The following is a 14308-nucleotide window of genomic DNA, read 5'->3' on the forward strand; positions in this document are numbered from 1 at the left end:
TTGCATATGTCTAGCCAGTTATCCCAGCACCACTTAAATGAAATTTCAGCTGAGATTTGAAAGATACACATACAGGAACCAGGGCAGAATTGAGTTCTGGGCTGCAGGCTCTGGATTCAGTTCATTCGTTTATTCAATCTCTCTCTGTCATTAATTCTCCAAGCATTTAGAGAGGCCTACTTTGCCCCAAGGCTTGTCCTGGGTGTACTAGAGAGACCAACTTGGAAAAGACCCTCCCCTCAGCTCTGGAGGAAGAAAACATTTCAGAGTGGGGTGAGGTCCTGCCCTCCTGCAGGTGGGATAATCCTGCCAGGGTGACCTTGGTCAGCCATAAGCTTGGGGAATGAATGGGCGACAGGCTGGGGAGGGGCTGCCAGCAAGGAGGAAGGAGCTGGAGAGTGTGGACGTGGGAGTTGAGGGAGAAAGGGGAGATCCCCCCTCAATTTTCTGTCTTTTCTGTGGTGAGAAAGGTCCTGTCTCCCCGCTGGCTCTGAGCTCTGGCTACAGGCTGGCTGGGGAGAGAACAGTGGATGGGCCAAGACAGGTGGCCCTGGCATGTGATGCGTGCACGGGGACTACTCAGCTCTCACTTTTAGAACGGTTTCCGGAAGTGATGGGAGGGATTGGGCAGGGCAGCTAAATATAGTCCTGGAGCCATGGCTCAGTCTGGGAGGGTCTTCCACTGAGCACTGTGTGCCCATCACGCGTGGTGTCCACTGCCAGCTTCCCCTGTGAGTCCCTGTCCTTGCTTGGAGCCTGCTGCTTGTCTCAGATCTTTGGACACAGCCCTGACCCCAGTCCAGCTAGGCTCGACCCTGACCGGTCCTCCTTCCAGTCTCTTTCAGCCTAAGATCTCCAACCCAGACCTGTGAGTCCCGTGGGCTGGAGGCGGGGGAGGGGAGGGCTGGAGATCTTGGTAAAGTGGGGGAGGGGAGTCTCGAAGTTGGGGCTCTGGAGAATTTGGGGCCGGGGCTGAGGTCAGAGGCTGAAGCCTGGGGCTAAGGCGAGGGCAAGGACAGTGGGCTAGGACCTGGGCTTGTGTTCAGGAACTGGGGTTGACCGATAGCGCATATTTTTGGAGCTGGAGCTGAGAATTGCAGTGGAGGTTGCTTTTGGGCCTGAGACCGAGTTCCTCTTTCCCCTTGGCCGTCAGAGCCCCATCCAGTGTATGATGTGAGGTCTTCACAGGCCGCGGCTTCTCCCTGCGGCGCGGCGGGCCGGGCCTGGGCTAGGGCTGGGCCGGGAGCGCGGCGCAGCGGGTCCCCCTAACCGACTCCTCCTCCACCCAGGCCCGCCATGTCGGCTGCGCCCGGCCTCCTGCACCAGGAGCTGTCCTGCCCGCTGTGCCTGCAACTGTTCGACGCGCCCGTGACAGCCGAGTGTGGCCACAGTTTCTGTCGCGCCTGCCTGGGCCGCGTGGCCGGGGAGCCGGCGGCGGATGGCACCGTTCTCTGCCCCTGCTGTCAGGCCCCTACGCGGCCGCAGGCACTCAGCACCAACCTGCAGCTGGCGCGCTTGGTGGAGGGGCTGGCCCAGGTGCCGCAGGGCCACTGTGAGGAGCACCTGGACCCGCTGAGCATCTACTGTGAGCAGGACCGCGCGCTGGTGTGCGGAGTGTGCGCCTCACTCGGCTCGCACCGCGGTCATCGCCTCCTGCCCGCCGCCGAGGCCCACGCACGCCTCAAGGTGCGGGATCCGAGCGCATCGGGGTCGGAGGGGTTGTTCGGCGGCGCGGGGCCTGGCCGCTGGGGAGGTCGCTGTACTGATTTGGATTCTGAGTCTCTAAAGAGGCTCACGAGCACCTGGAGTTGCAGGGGTCGGGGGCGGGGCGAAGCAGCCAGGAAAGAGTGTCTGAGGAGCTGAAGGCGGGGCTGACAGAGGAAAGCCGCGCAGGGACGGAGACTGGCGAGAAGGGCGCTGAGCAAACCTAGGTTCCCGGCCTTAGCCTCTAGAGGGACCTGGAGATGGGCGGGCGGAGCCCCAGGGCTGGTCTGATGGGCGGGGCGGAACCAGGCGGAGCAGAGACCGACCGGCCCCTACGGCTCACGCGCTCATTCCCGCACCAGGTGGGCCGGTCGGGCAGGCTCCCTGCGCGGCGCTGGCCCACTTTGGACTGGAGGCGCGGCGTTCCGGGCCGAGCCAGGCGGCCGGGGCAGGGCTGTACTGTTGTGCTCAGCGGAGGCCCACGCACCCCTGAAACTTTGGAACTTTGGCTGGCCCCAGGCGGGTCCCCTCACCAAAAGGGAAACTGGAACGGCCAGGCAGCCGGGATCTGCACTTGCGTGCGTGGACCCAGGGTGGCAGCGAGAGCCCGGTCCAGGATGTTTTTCTGGGTGGAGCTGGAAGTACCGAACGCCTTGGGAGCCCACACGTGGTTGTGTGCGTCTCGAGGTACTCAGCAGACACCCAGACAGAGGCAAATAGAGACCCACACACACTGGCTAGTGCGTGCCATACGTGTGGCAAAAGCACACGCGTGTAGCTGCCGGCGGGCACGTGCGCGCGCAGCCCCTGGAAAGTCTGTCATGAATATTTATTGGGCAGTGGAAGAAGAAATGACAGGCGCAGGGGCTGGAGGAGGCGGGGTCTGGAGGCACGGAGGCGTCCTCGGTCCCCGAGGTGGAGACATTGCCGTCGTCTTTCGCTACAGGTGCGCGCGCGGGGCTGGCTTCACAGGCGTTGCACTACTCCTTTCCTTGGCCCGCCTCCTAGAGGGGGTAGACCACCGTCCTTTCGTTGGTATTCGAGGCCCCCGGACTTCCCAAGGACCCAGCCTCTCAGTCCCGCCAGCTCCTGCCTGGCCCAGTTCAGCCCAGTCCTAGCTGGTGGTCTCCTAGCTCAGGGCAGGAGCCTCCTCCCGGGAGCCCTCCCATCCCTGCACACCTGTGCTTAAGAAAGAAAAGAAATTCAAGATGAAGCTGGGGACTGTGCCACTGCGCGAGGGCTTTGAGCGCATCCCAACCTCGCCCAACCTTGCCTGTCTTTATCTGCGAAGAGAGCACAGAACCCATGAAACGGAACAGGGCACAGGCAGCCCAGGAGCCTGGAAGGCGGCAGTGGGGCAAGATGCAGCCCACCGGGGTTCGCGGCAGCCCAGCCCTTCGCCACCGGGAGGGGCTGGCCGGAGGTCTGAGGAAGGACCCCAGGAGGGACCCTGAAGGAGGAGGGGAACAGGAAGGCTCTGGGCGGGACCCGACGCCTCGGTCCTTGGCGAAGAAGCGGGGTTGGGTCCCTAAGTCACGTACCAGCTCAGAGTGGCCCTCGCGCGGCCCGCGGCAGCTGTGCCACCTCCTCCAGCATGCCCATGTCCAGCAGCACGGCCACGACGAGCTCGGCTGCGTAGTCCTCCTAGTAGGAGGCGACCAGCTTGTCGGTGAGGTCCACGATGTCTAGCTGCCCGAGTGCGCCCCGCGGGATACGCTCAAAGCCCTCGCGCAGCGGCACAGTCCCCAGCTTCACCTTAAATTTTTCTTTCTTTTCTTTTCTTTTTTTTTTTTTTTTTGAGACTGAGTCTTGCTCTGTAGCCCAGGCTGGAGTGCAGTGGCGCAATCTCCGCTCACTGCAAGCTCCGCCGCCTCCCGTGTTCACGCCATTCTCCTGCCTCATCCTCCCGAGTAGCTGGGACTACAGGCGCCCGCGACCACGCCTGGCTAATTTTTTTTGTATTTTTAATAGAGACAGGATTTCACCGTGTTAGCTAGGATGGTCTCGATCTTCTGACCTCGTGATCCGCCCGCCTCGGCCTCACCTCCCAAAGTACTGGGATTACAGGCGTGAGCCACCCCGCCCGGCCCATCTTGAACTTCTTGAGCTCCTCCGGGGTCAGGTTCTCCAGCACCTTCAGGATGGCCTCGCGCTTCCTTCCTATGGCTCAGCCCTGAGCCTCTGAGCCTCCGAGGGCCTGGAGCCATCAGGTCCTACCTTTCCTGTAGCAGGTGGAGCCGCCGCCCCCGGGGATGAACCGGGGAGGAGACTGATCTGGCAGCTCATATTCAACCCTGTGGCTCCTGCTGGGAGGGCACTCTGCAAACACCTACTAGAGGGTCCCCCAGTTTCCCCTGGGAAAGTGGGGGCGCCAAATTGTTGAGGTGGGGATTGCTGTTCCCAATCTGCAGAGGAGGAAACAGGTTGGAAGTCATGGAGGCAGGAGTGGAACTCATTCCATGGCCAGGCACCTTCCAGCAAAGAAGTGGCTTTGTAGCCTGGCATGGTTGCTCATGCTTGTAGTGCCAGCTATTCAGGAGGCTGAAGCAAAAGGATTGCTTGAGCCTAGGAGTTCAAGGACGCAGAGCTGTGATTGTGCCACTGCATTCCAGCCTAGGCAATCCTGTCTCAAAAAAAAAAAAAAAAAAAAAAAAAAAAATTTCTTTGGCAGGAGTATTGGGAGCTCTCCTATATTTGCGTATTTGCATTTGAGGTCTTGGGTAAGATCTAGACCACAGAGTGTTTGGTTCGTCTATGCAAGGGACTTTTTTTTTTTTTTTTTTTGAAACGGAGTCTTGCTCTGTCTCCCAGGCTGGAGTACAGTGGCACATTCTTGGCTCACTGCAACCTCTGCCTCCCTAGTTCAAACCATTCTCCTGCCTCAGCCTTCCGAGTAGCTGGGATTACAGGCACCTGCCACTGTGCCCGGCTAATTTTTGTATTTTTAGTAGAGATGGGGTTTCACCATCTTGGCCTGGCTGACCTCGAACTCATGACCTTGTGATCCACCCACCTCGGCCTCCCAAAGTGCCAGGATTATAGGCGTGAGCCACCACGCCTGGCCAGCAGGGGACATTTTAATTAAATTCCGTGCCCCCTACTCCAAGCCCATGCATGTACAGGCTGGCTGACGTGGGAGTTAGGCTGACAGTCTGACTGAGGCTGATGTTCTGCTTTTAGGTAAGAGAGGAAGCCCAGGCGTAGGGGGAGTTTGCCTTTCTTCTTTCACATATCCTTCACATACCCCCTGAGGTCTGTTGTGTGCCAAGCTCTGTGCCTGCCTGTCTGGTGGGAGAGACCAAACCACTTTGGCATTTGCCATCCTCACAAAGACCTGTGCTATGGGGCTGACTGCTGAGCAGAGGGGATCAGGGAAGGCAAGGCCAGGGAGGGGTCAACAAAACAGACAAGGGGCTGGGGGTGTGCTGGTTCACACCTGTAATCCCAGCATGCTGGGAGGCTGAGGTGGGAGGATTGCTTGAGGCCAGGAGTTGGAGACTAGTCTGGGCAATATAGTGAGATTGTCTCTACAAAAACATTTTAAAAAATCATGGCCAGGCGTGGTGGCTCATGTCTATAACTCCAGCACTTTGGGAGGCTGAGGTGGGTGGATCACCTGAGGTCAGAAGTTTGAGAGCAGCCTGGCCAACATGGTGAAATCCTGCCTCTATTAAAAATATCACAATTAAGCCAGGCATGGTGGTGCACCAAAATTAGTCCCAGCTACTTGGGAGGCTGAGGCAGGAGAATCACTTGAACCCAGGAGGTGGAGGTTGCAGTGAGCCGAGATTGTGCCACTGCATTGCAGCCTGGGCGACAGAGTGAGACCCCATCTCAAAAAAAAAAAAAAAAAAAAATCAAAAAATTTGCTGGGCATGGTGGTGTGTGCCTATAGTTCCAGCTACTTGGGACTTGGGAGACTGAGGTGATAGGGTCAATTAAGCCTGGGAGGTTGGGGCTGTAGTTAGCTGTGATCATGACACTGCACTCCAGGGTCACTCCAGAGCGAGACCCTGTCTCAAAACAAAACATCAAAATAAATAAATAAAAAAACCGCACCAAAATAGGCAAGGGGCAGGGGAAGCATTCGGACTTCAGGAAGGAGTAGCAATGGCTGGGGCTGGTAGGCATGTAAGTGGGTTTGAGGATGGGAAGATGGCTGGAGGAGGAAGTGGCATTGAGGTTGAGACACAGAGGGCAGGTTTAGGTTGGGAGGTGTGGGTTTGGGGTGAGTGGCATCCCCATCACGTCTCCATGCCTCGCCCCCCAGACGCAGCTACCACAGCAGAAACTGCAGCTGCAGGAAGCATGCATGCGCAAGGAGAAGAGTGTAGCTGTGCTGGAGCATCAGCTGGTGGAAGTGGAGGTGAGGACTTCATAGGGCCATGTCTCGGGGGCTGGGGGCCAGGCTAGGGGTCTCCAGCCAAGAGCCTTTAGTCCGTCAATCACTGCCCCTTCCCGCAGGAGACAGTGCGTCAGTTCCGGGGGGCTGTGGGGGAGCAGCTGGGCAAGATGCGGGTGTTCCTGGCTGCACTGGAGGGCTCCTTGGACCGAGAGGCAGAGCGTGTGCGGGGTGAGGCAGGGGTCGCCTTGCGCCGGGAGCTGGGGAGCCTGAACTCTTACCTGGAGCAGCTGCGGCAGATGGAGAAGGTGCTGGACGAGGTGGCTGACAAGCCGCAAACTGAGTTCCTAATGGTGAGCACTGGGTGACCCCCCCCGTCCCCTCCCTGCCTCAGCTCCCTCACTGCTCAGGCCCCAGAGACCTCATCCCATTGTCAGATAGGCCCAGAGAGGGGCAGGGATGAGCCAGCATCACATGTCCGGGAGGGGCAGGCCTCAGGACTGCTGTATGGTTGTTTAGGCTGAGCACTGCATAAGGACATTGTATTAAGTGAGCACTATTCATATCACAGACCTTGTCGGTTTATATATTTATTAGGACCCTTTTTTTTTTTTTTTTTTTTTTTAAGGCAGGGTCTCACTCTGTCACCCAGACTGGAGTGCAGTGGCATGACCATAGCTCACTGCAGCCTTGACTTTGTAGGCTCAGGCAGTCCTCCAATCTCAGCCTCCCATAGCTGGGACTATAGGCACTTACCACCATGCCTGGCTAATTTTTGTATTTTTAGTAGAGATAGGGTCTCACTATGTTGCCCAGACTGGTCTCAAATGCCTGGACTCAAGCAATCTGCCTGCCTTGGCCTCCAAAAGTGCTGGGATTACAGGTGTGAGCCACTGCACCTGGCCTATTAGGACAGTTTTCTGTCAGGTGGAATCAGAGTTGCTTGGAGGCGAAGATACCTTTTTGTAATCCACATAAAAGTGAAGGGCTAGGGGTGGCCTTGAGTTCTAGGTCTCTTTTGGCTTTTTTGTTTTTTTGTTTTTTTTGAGAGAGGACTTTGCTCTGTTGCCCAGGCTGGAGTGCAGTGGTGTGATCTCAGCTCACTGCAACCTCCTCCTCCCAGGTTCAAGTAATTTTCCTGGCTCAGCCTCCCAAGTAGCTGGGATTACAGGTGCCTGTCACCACACCCAGCTAATTTTTTTGTAATTTTGGTAGAGATGGGTTTCACCATGTTGACCAGGCTGGTCTCGAACTCCTGGCCTCAAGCAATCCATCCGCCTTGGCCTCCCAAAATGTTGAGATTGTAGGCATGAGCCACCTCACCTGGCCTCTTTGAGCTTTTCTGATTCTTCCTGACCTTGCACTCAGCATTCCTAGTTGTCTACCCCATCCTCAAAAGTCTCCAGTGTCCCCAACATCGGCTTCACCACCATTCTCTTTTTCTCTCTCTCCAGAAATACTGCCTGGTGACCAGCAGGTGAGAGCAACCTGGCCCTGCCCCTTTGCCTGACTTGTCCCAGTCTTCTGGGGACACCAGCTGGCTTACTCTCCACTCACTACTGTGCCTGCACACGTGCAATTCAGTCTGCTGCCCCACCCCTGCCTGAACACATGGTTGTAGACAGAAATGATCTGGACGGATCCTTTTGCTCAGGGACCTCCTAGACTGGTGCCATGAGACACATGTGGGTGGGGACAAAGGCGTCACTGTGTGCTCAGTGTGGCTGTGGAGGGAAAGGGGTGGCCAGGCATGGAGTGAATGTTTGAGATGGGCCCTGGAGGGATGAACAGGAGTTGGCTAGGCAAAGTGCTGGGAGAAGAAGGGCATTGCGAGGAGAAGGGCATTGTGGGGAGAAGGGCATTGCTGAGAGAAGAAGGGCATTGCTGGGAGAAGAAGGACATTGCTGGGAGAAGGGCATTGCTGGGAGAAGAAGGGCATTGCTGGGAGAAGGACATTGCTGGAAGGAGAAGGGCATTGTGAGGAGAAGGGCATTGCTGGGAGGAGGGCATTATGGGGAGAAGAGCATTGCGAGGAGAAGGGCATTGCTAGGAGAAGGGCTTTGCTGGGAGAAGGGCGTTACTGGGAGAAGAAGGGCATTGCTGGGAGAAGGGCATTGCGGGGAGAAGGACATTACTGGGAGGAGAAGCGCATTGCGGGGAGAAGGGCATTGCTGGGAGAAGGGCATTGTGGGGAGAAGGGCATTGCGGGGAGAAGGGCATTGCGGGGAGAAGGGTATTGCTAGAAGAAGAAGGGCATTGCAGGGAGAAGGGCATTGCTAGAAGAAGAAGGGCATTGCAGGGAGAAGGGCATTGCAGGGAGAAGGGCATTGCAGGGAGAAGGGTGTTGCTGGGAGAAGGGCATTGCTGGGAGAAGGGCATTGCGGGGAGAAGGGCATTGCGGGGAGAAGGGCATTGCGGGGAGAAGGGTATTGCTGGAAGAAGAACATTGCTGGGAGAAGAAGGGCATTGTGAGGAGAAGGGCATTGCTGGGAGAAGGGCATTATGGGGAGAAGGGCATTGCAGGGAGAAGGGCATCGCGGGGAGAAGGGTATTGCTGGAAGAAGAACACTGCTGGGAAAAGAAGGGCATTGTGAGGAGAAGGGCATTGCTGGGAGAAGGGCATTGCTGGGAGAAGGGCATTGTGGGGAGAAGGGCATTGCTGGGAGAAGGACATTGTGGGGAGAATGGTATTGCTGGAAGAAGAAGGGCGTTGCAGGGAGAAGGGCACTGCGCGGAGAAGGGCGTTGCAGGGAGAAGGGCATTGTGGGGAGAAGGGCGCTGCTGGGAGAAGGGCATTGCTGGAAGAAGGGTGTGGGAGAAGGGCATTGTTGGGAGAAGGGTGTTTCTGGGAGAAGGGCATTGCTGGGAGACGGGACAGCCAGCTAGAGGGCTGGTGAGTGGGAGGGAAGAGGAATTGGGGTAGTAGGTGTGTGTACACTGGCAAAGCCGAGAAGCTTGGACCTTATCCCAAAAGAAGGATGAAAAAAAATGTAGTTGGGCCGGGTGCGGTGGCTCACGCCTGTCATCCAAGCACTTTGGGAGGCTGCGGCGGGTGGATCATCTGAGGTCAGGAGTTCGAGACCAGCCTGGCCAACATGGCAAAACCTCTCTACTAAAAACACAAAAATTAGCCAGGCATGGTGGCAGACACCTATAATCCCAGCTACTTGGGTGGCTGAGGCAGGAGAATTGCTTGAACTTGGGAGGCAGAGGCTGCAGTGAGCCAAGATCATGCCACTACACCCCAGCCTGGGTGATAGAGCCAGACTCAATCTCAAAAAAAAAAAAAGACCAATAAACAGTGGTAAAATATATGTAACATAAAATTGACAATTTTAAGCTTCTTCTTCTTTTTTTTTTTTTTAAAGACAGGATCTTGCTATGTTGCCCAGACTGGACTCAAATTTCTGAGCTCCAGTGAGCCTCCTGAGTCAGCCTCCCTGTGCAGCTGGGACTACGCTCTACCTGGCTCATTTTAAGCATTTTTAAGTGTGCATTTAAAATTCAGTGGTGCTAAGTACATTCACATTGTACAACCATCACCAGTGCTTACCTCCAGAATTTTCTCATCTTCCCAAATCAAAACTCCAAAGGAAGAGTTTTAAGCAGGGGTGTGATGTGGGGAGATCCTGGAATTCCCCCAGCTCTTGTCCTCCCCGCTCACAGACGTCTCCCCTTACCCTCCCCACCCCCAGGCTGCAGAAGATCCTGGCAGAGTCTCCCCCACCTGCCCGTCTGGACATCCAGCTGCCAATCATCTCAGATGACTTCAAATTCCAGGTGTGGAGGAAGATGTTCCGGGCTCTGATGCCAGGTACCGGGAGGGACTGGCTCAGGTTTGTGTGTGACTAGGCAGTTGATGGGAGGCCCTACCCACCCTGGAGAGGCCTCCCAGTCCCAACTGGGGAGGCCACTGAAGGAAGTACCCAATGCCCCTTTGCCTCTGGGGTTCCCCCCTGCAGTCCCCTAACCTGTGTTGGGAGGAGGGCCTTTGAGAGCATGGGGTTTGCAGTGGGTGACTGACACGAAGATGCTGCTGCTGTTGGCGGCACGGAACGCTGGGGCCTAGGACTGAGCCACTGACTTGCTGTGTGATCCTTGGTCAGTCTCTGCCGCTCTCTGGACAGTGGAGATGATAAATCCTGCCAATTGGGGACTGAGGCTCTGCAGAGCTCCTGGAACCCTGGGGACTGGCCCGGGTTAGACAGTGACTGGCAGCCTGTGGCTGGGGAGGCCCAAGGGCTCAGTTCCTCCCTGCAAGAGCTGGATGATGCAGGTTACAGAGCTCTGGGGCATACACATTGCTGGGGCAGCCATTCCTTGCCTCAGCGGAGGTGGGAATGCAGACAGCCTCATTTTATTCAAGAGAAAACTAAGGCTCAGAGACTGGGTCTAGGCTGATGTAAAGATCAGGCTCCTCGACCTTGGGCCTTGGGCCTTGTCTGGGCCTCAGATGGTGAGGCCTTGTATCAATTTGGTTCTGTTGGCTGGGCTCGGTGGCTCACGCTTGTAATCCCAAAACTTTGGGAGGCCGAGGTGGGAGGATCACTTGAGCCCAGGAGCTCGAGACCAGCCTGGGCAACATAGTGAGACCCCCTGTCTCTACAAAAACTTAAAAAAATTAGCCAGGTGTGGTGGCACATGCCTGTAGTACCAGCTACTTGGCAGATGGGAGGATTGCTTGAGCCTGGGAGTTGGAGATTGCAGTGAGCCAAGGTTGCACCACTGTACACCAGCCTGGGCCACAGAGTGAGACCTTGCCTCAAAAAAAAAAAAAAAAAAAAGAAAGAAATTGCAGGCCTGCCTGCCACCCTAGAGGGAAGCAAAAGCAAAAGCAATCATGGCCTCATCTCACAGCTGAGCAAACTGAAGTTGAGCCAGGTGTGGTCTTGTGGCCTAAGCCGGTGAGCAGAGATGCCAAGAGGATTAGGGGAGACAAAGCTGGCCTGTAAGTGGTTGGGAGAAGGCCCCAGCGAGGCAGAAACCTAGGGTTTTCTGATCGTGGTCTCTCTGGCAGCGCTGGAGGAGCTGACCTTTGACCCGAGCTCTGCGCACCCGAGCCTGGTGGTGTCTTCCTCCGGCCGCCGAGTGGAGTGCTCGGAGCAGAAGGCGCCGCCGGCGGGGGAGGACCCGCGCCAGTTCGACAAGGCGGTGGCGGTGGTGGCGCACCAGCAGCTCTCCGAGGGCGAACACTACTGGGAGGTGGAGGTGGGCGACAAGCCGCGCTGGGCGCTGGGCGTGATCGCGGCCGAGGGCCCCCGCCGCGGGCGCCTGCACGCGGTGCCCTCGCAGGGCCTATGGCTGCTGGGGCTGCGTGAGGGCAAGATCCTGGAGGCTCACGTGGAGGCCAAGGAGCCGCGCGCTCTGCGCAGCCCGGAGCGGCGGCCCACGCGCATCGGCCTCTACCTGAGCTTCGGCGACGGCGTCCTCTCCTTCTACGATGCCAGCGACGCCGACGCGCTCGTGCCGCTTTTTGCCTTCCATGAGCGCCTGCCTGGGCCCGTGTACCCCTTCTTCGACGTGTGCTGGCACGACAAGGGCAAGAACTCCCAGCCGCTGCTGCTCGTGGGGTCCGAAAGCGCCGAGGCCTGAGCCGCCGGACGGGTCGGGGAGGGGCGCAGGGACCTGGGTTGGAGCTTAGGTCTCCTTGGTAGGGTCTGAAGGGAGAAGGGTGGGGAGCGGGTTGCCAGGGCCCAGGGAGCTGGGAACTGGGGGGGTCTCCCAGAATACTGACGTGGGGGTAGGACTGGCTTGGTGGCTCATGCCTGTAATCTCAGCACTTTGGGAGACGGAGTCGGGTGGATCACCTTAAGTAAGGAGTTCAAGACCAGTCTGGGCAACATGGTGAAACCCGTCTCTACTAAAAATACAAAAATTAGCTGGGCGCAGTGATGTAGCCTGTAATCCTAGCTACTTAGGAGGCTGAGGCAAGAGAATTGCTTGAACCCAGGAGTTGGAAGTTGCAGTGAGCAGACATTGCGCCACTGCACTCTAGCCTGGGCGACAAGAGTGAGACTTTGTCTCAAAAAAGAAAGAAAGAAAAAAAAAAAGCGTGGGGGTTGGCATGGCCTGGGGACTGCTGGTGAGGGGTTGGGGTGATGCTGGGGACAAGACCCAGTGGGGTAGGGAGATCTGGAGTCAGGTCGGTGGGGAAATCAGAATTTGGGAACCAGGAGCCCTGAGAATTCCAGGAAGAAACTAAGGTTGAGTGAGGGAGGGCCAGGGCCAGGTAGGGGGATTGACAGGAGGAGCTTGAGAACCTGTAGAGTAAGGGGCTCCTTCAGCCTCACACTCCCCTCCTCCTTAGGCCTTGGGTCCCCCACTCCAGACTCACCTTACCCAAAGGCCTTCCCCTTAGTTCTCCACCTTAGGCATGCATTCAAATAACCTTTTTAAAGCCCTTAACCATGACTTGTTAAAGCATAGGGTGCTAAGTTTCTGATTTAGTAGGTCGGACAGGTCAAAAATGCTCATTTCTTTCTTTCTTTCTTTTTTTTTTTGAGACGGAGTCTTGCTCTTTCACCCAAAGCTAGAGTGCAGTGGTGCCATCTCAGCTCACTGTAACCTCTGCCTCCAGGGTTCAAGCAATTCTCATGCCTCAGTCTCCCAAGTAGCTGGGACTACAGACGCCCGCCACCACACCTGGCTATTTATTTTTATTTTTAATTTTTAGTAGGGGTTTCACCATGTTGGCCAAGCTGATCTCGAACTTCTGACCTCAAGTGATTCACCCACCTTGGCCTCCCAAAGTGCTGGGATTACAAGCGTGAGCCACTGCGCCTGGCCGAAAATGCTCATTTTTTTTTTTTTTTTTAAATTTAGTTTTTGTAGAAATGGTGTCTCATTATGTTGCCCAGGCTGATCTTGAACTCTTGGCCTCAAGTGATTCTCCTGCCTTGGCCTTCCAAGTGCTGGGATTACAGGTGTGAGGCACCATGCCCTGCCAAAAATGTGCATTTCTGGCAGGTTCCCAGGTGACGCTGCTGGCCACAGGGGCTGACGCTGGGGGAAGCCCTGACCTAGTGCACATCCCACTGGGCTCTTCACTCTCAGTGTAGATCGAGGAGAGGCATAGGTCCAAAAATATGTTTCCCCAGTCAAAAACATGTAAGGTTTGCACCAGGAGTGAAAGGAAACAAATAAACATAAACCAACGCAGAGACATTTAGGGGCTGGGCACTCATGCCTGTAATCCCAACACTTTGGGAGATTGAGGCAAGAGGATCATTTGAGGCCTGGAGTTTGAGACCAGCCTGGGCAACACAGCGAGACCCTGTTGCAACAAAAACCAGAAAAACAACAAAAAGAAGACATTGGAAAATTGCCAGAGCTGATTCTAGGCAAATAAACAACCCTCGACTTAACTTGCTTTGCCTCTGGGATATATTTATTGAGAGTCTTGAACGTTGAGGAAGCCAGCCAAGAGAAAGAGCCTGACGCCAAGGTCACACTGGTCCGTGCTGCTCATGGGGAAGAGAAGGGCCCCCACTAGATGTCCCAGAACTGGCCACTCCCCACTTACTTGCTGGTTCACACACTCTTTGGTTTTAGCGCACAGGCATTTCTCGGGCTCTGGCGTAACCACTGAGGCCAGAGTGAGAGTCCCTCTTCCCTGGAGGGAGAGGCCTTTGGGGAGCCAGACAGTCTTCTCTCCTGAGGGAAGATGCTGGCCTGGGGTCACTCATTCTCACGGGGAGGGTGTGCTGGCGGGATGGGTGGAAGAGCCTGGGGCCTGGGCAGCCCATTGTGGGAGTTTTCTCAGGAGATGGTGGGTATGGGACTAAGGGTGAAAGGGAGGTTGTGAGTTGGGTAAGAAAGGCCTGAGGATCTGGCAGGGGAAGGCGGCACACCTGGGTGTGTCTCCCAGAGGAAGGCCTGTGGAGCCCTGGCTTCAGGAGACAGAAGAGAGGATTAATGGTAGAAGCTCTTTCATGTTAGAAAATAAAACAATATGGTAAAGGGATTATTTGGTTGTGAAATTCAACACCATTAATAAAACTATTATATTCTGACTCCTTCCTCATTAAATCTGCGTGAAAAGACAAATGACCTACTGCAAGGCCTCCTAATTGCCCTCTAGCCTTCAATCTTGACTTGGTAATGTTTCTAAAAATGCAAATGTGGTCACGACTCAGTTGCTCAAAACTTTCAACAACTCCCTCTTGCCTATAGGATAAAGCCCCCAGTCTTTGGCTTAGCATTTGAGCTGTTCTGCCATGTTTTTTTGTTTGTTTGTTTTGTTTTTTGAGACGGCGTCTCGCT

At 55.9% G+C, this 14308-nt stretch overlaps 2 protein-coding genes across 2 annotated transcripts; one reads left to right on the forward strand and one right to left on the reverse strand.

Moving 5' to 3' along the window:
• Positions 1 to 1284: 1284 nt before the first annotated feature.
• On the forward strand, positions 1285 to 14025 carry TRIM72 (tripartite motif containing 72). Its single transcript, XM_037989610.2, has 6 exons — positions 1285 to 1686; positions 5975 to 6070; positions 6169 to 6399; positions 7501 to 7523; positions 9742 to 9860; positions 11064 to 14025. Exons 1-6 carry the CDS (start codon positions 1297 to 1299, stop codon positions 11636 to 11638), a joined length of 1434 nt encoding a protein of 477 aa, XP_037845538.1. The 5' UTR covers positions 1285 to 1296; the 3' UTR covers positions 11639 to 14025.
• Positions 1927 to 3990, reverse strand: PYDC1 (pyrin domain containing 1). Its single transcript, XM_073015689.1, is given in 3 exon segments — positions 1927 to 2708; positions 3246 to 3453; positions 3922 to 3990. Coding segments are annotated over 2 exon segments (273 nt in total). The 3' UTR covers positions 1927 to 2708; positions 3246 to 3249.
• Positions 14026 to 14308: the final 283 nt, after the last annotated feature.

The sequence above is a fragment of the Chlorocebus sabaeus genome, chromosome 5, assembly GCF_047675955.1.
Source record: "Chlorocebus sabaeus isolate Y175 chromosome 5, mChlSab1.0.hap1, whole genome shotgun sequence".
Classification (NCBI taxonomy): Eukaryota; Metazoa; Chordata; class Mammalia; order Primates; family Cercopithecidae; genus Chlorocebus; species Chlorocebus sabaeus.

What these genes read in the sequence shown, in the direction of transcription:
- TRIM72 (XM_037989610.2), top strand. Translation starts at nt 1,297, where the DNA reads ATGTCGGCTGCGCCCGGCCTCCTGCACCAGGAGCTGTCCTGCCCGCTG. An exon ending in ATCAGCTGGTGGAAGTGGAG is followed by an intron (nt 6,071 to 6,168) that starts GTGAGGACTTCA and finishes CCCTTCCCGCAG; the next exon opens with GAGACAGTGCGTCAGTTCCG. An exon ending in CGCAAACTGAGTTCCTAATG is followed by an intron (nt 6,400 to 7,500) that starts GTGAGCACTGGG and finishes CTCTCTCTCCAG; the next exon opens with AAATACTGCCTGGTGACCAG.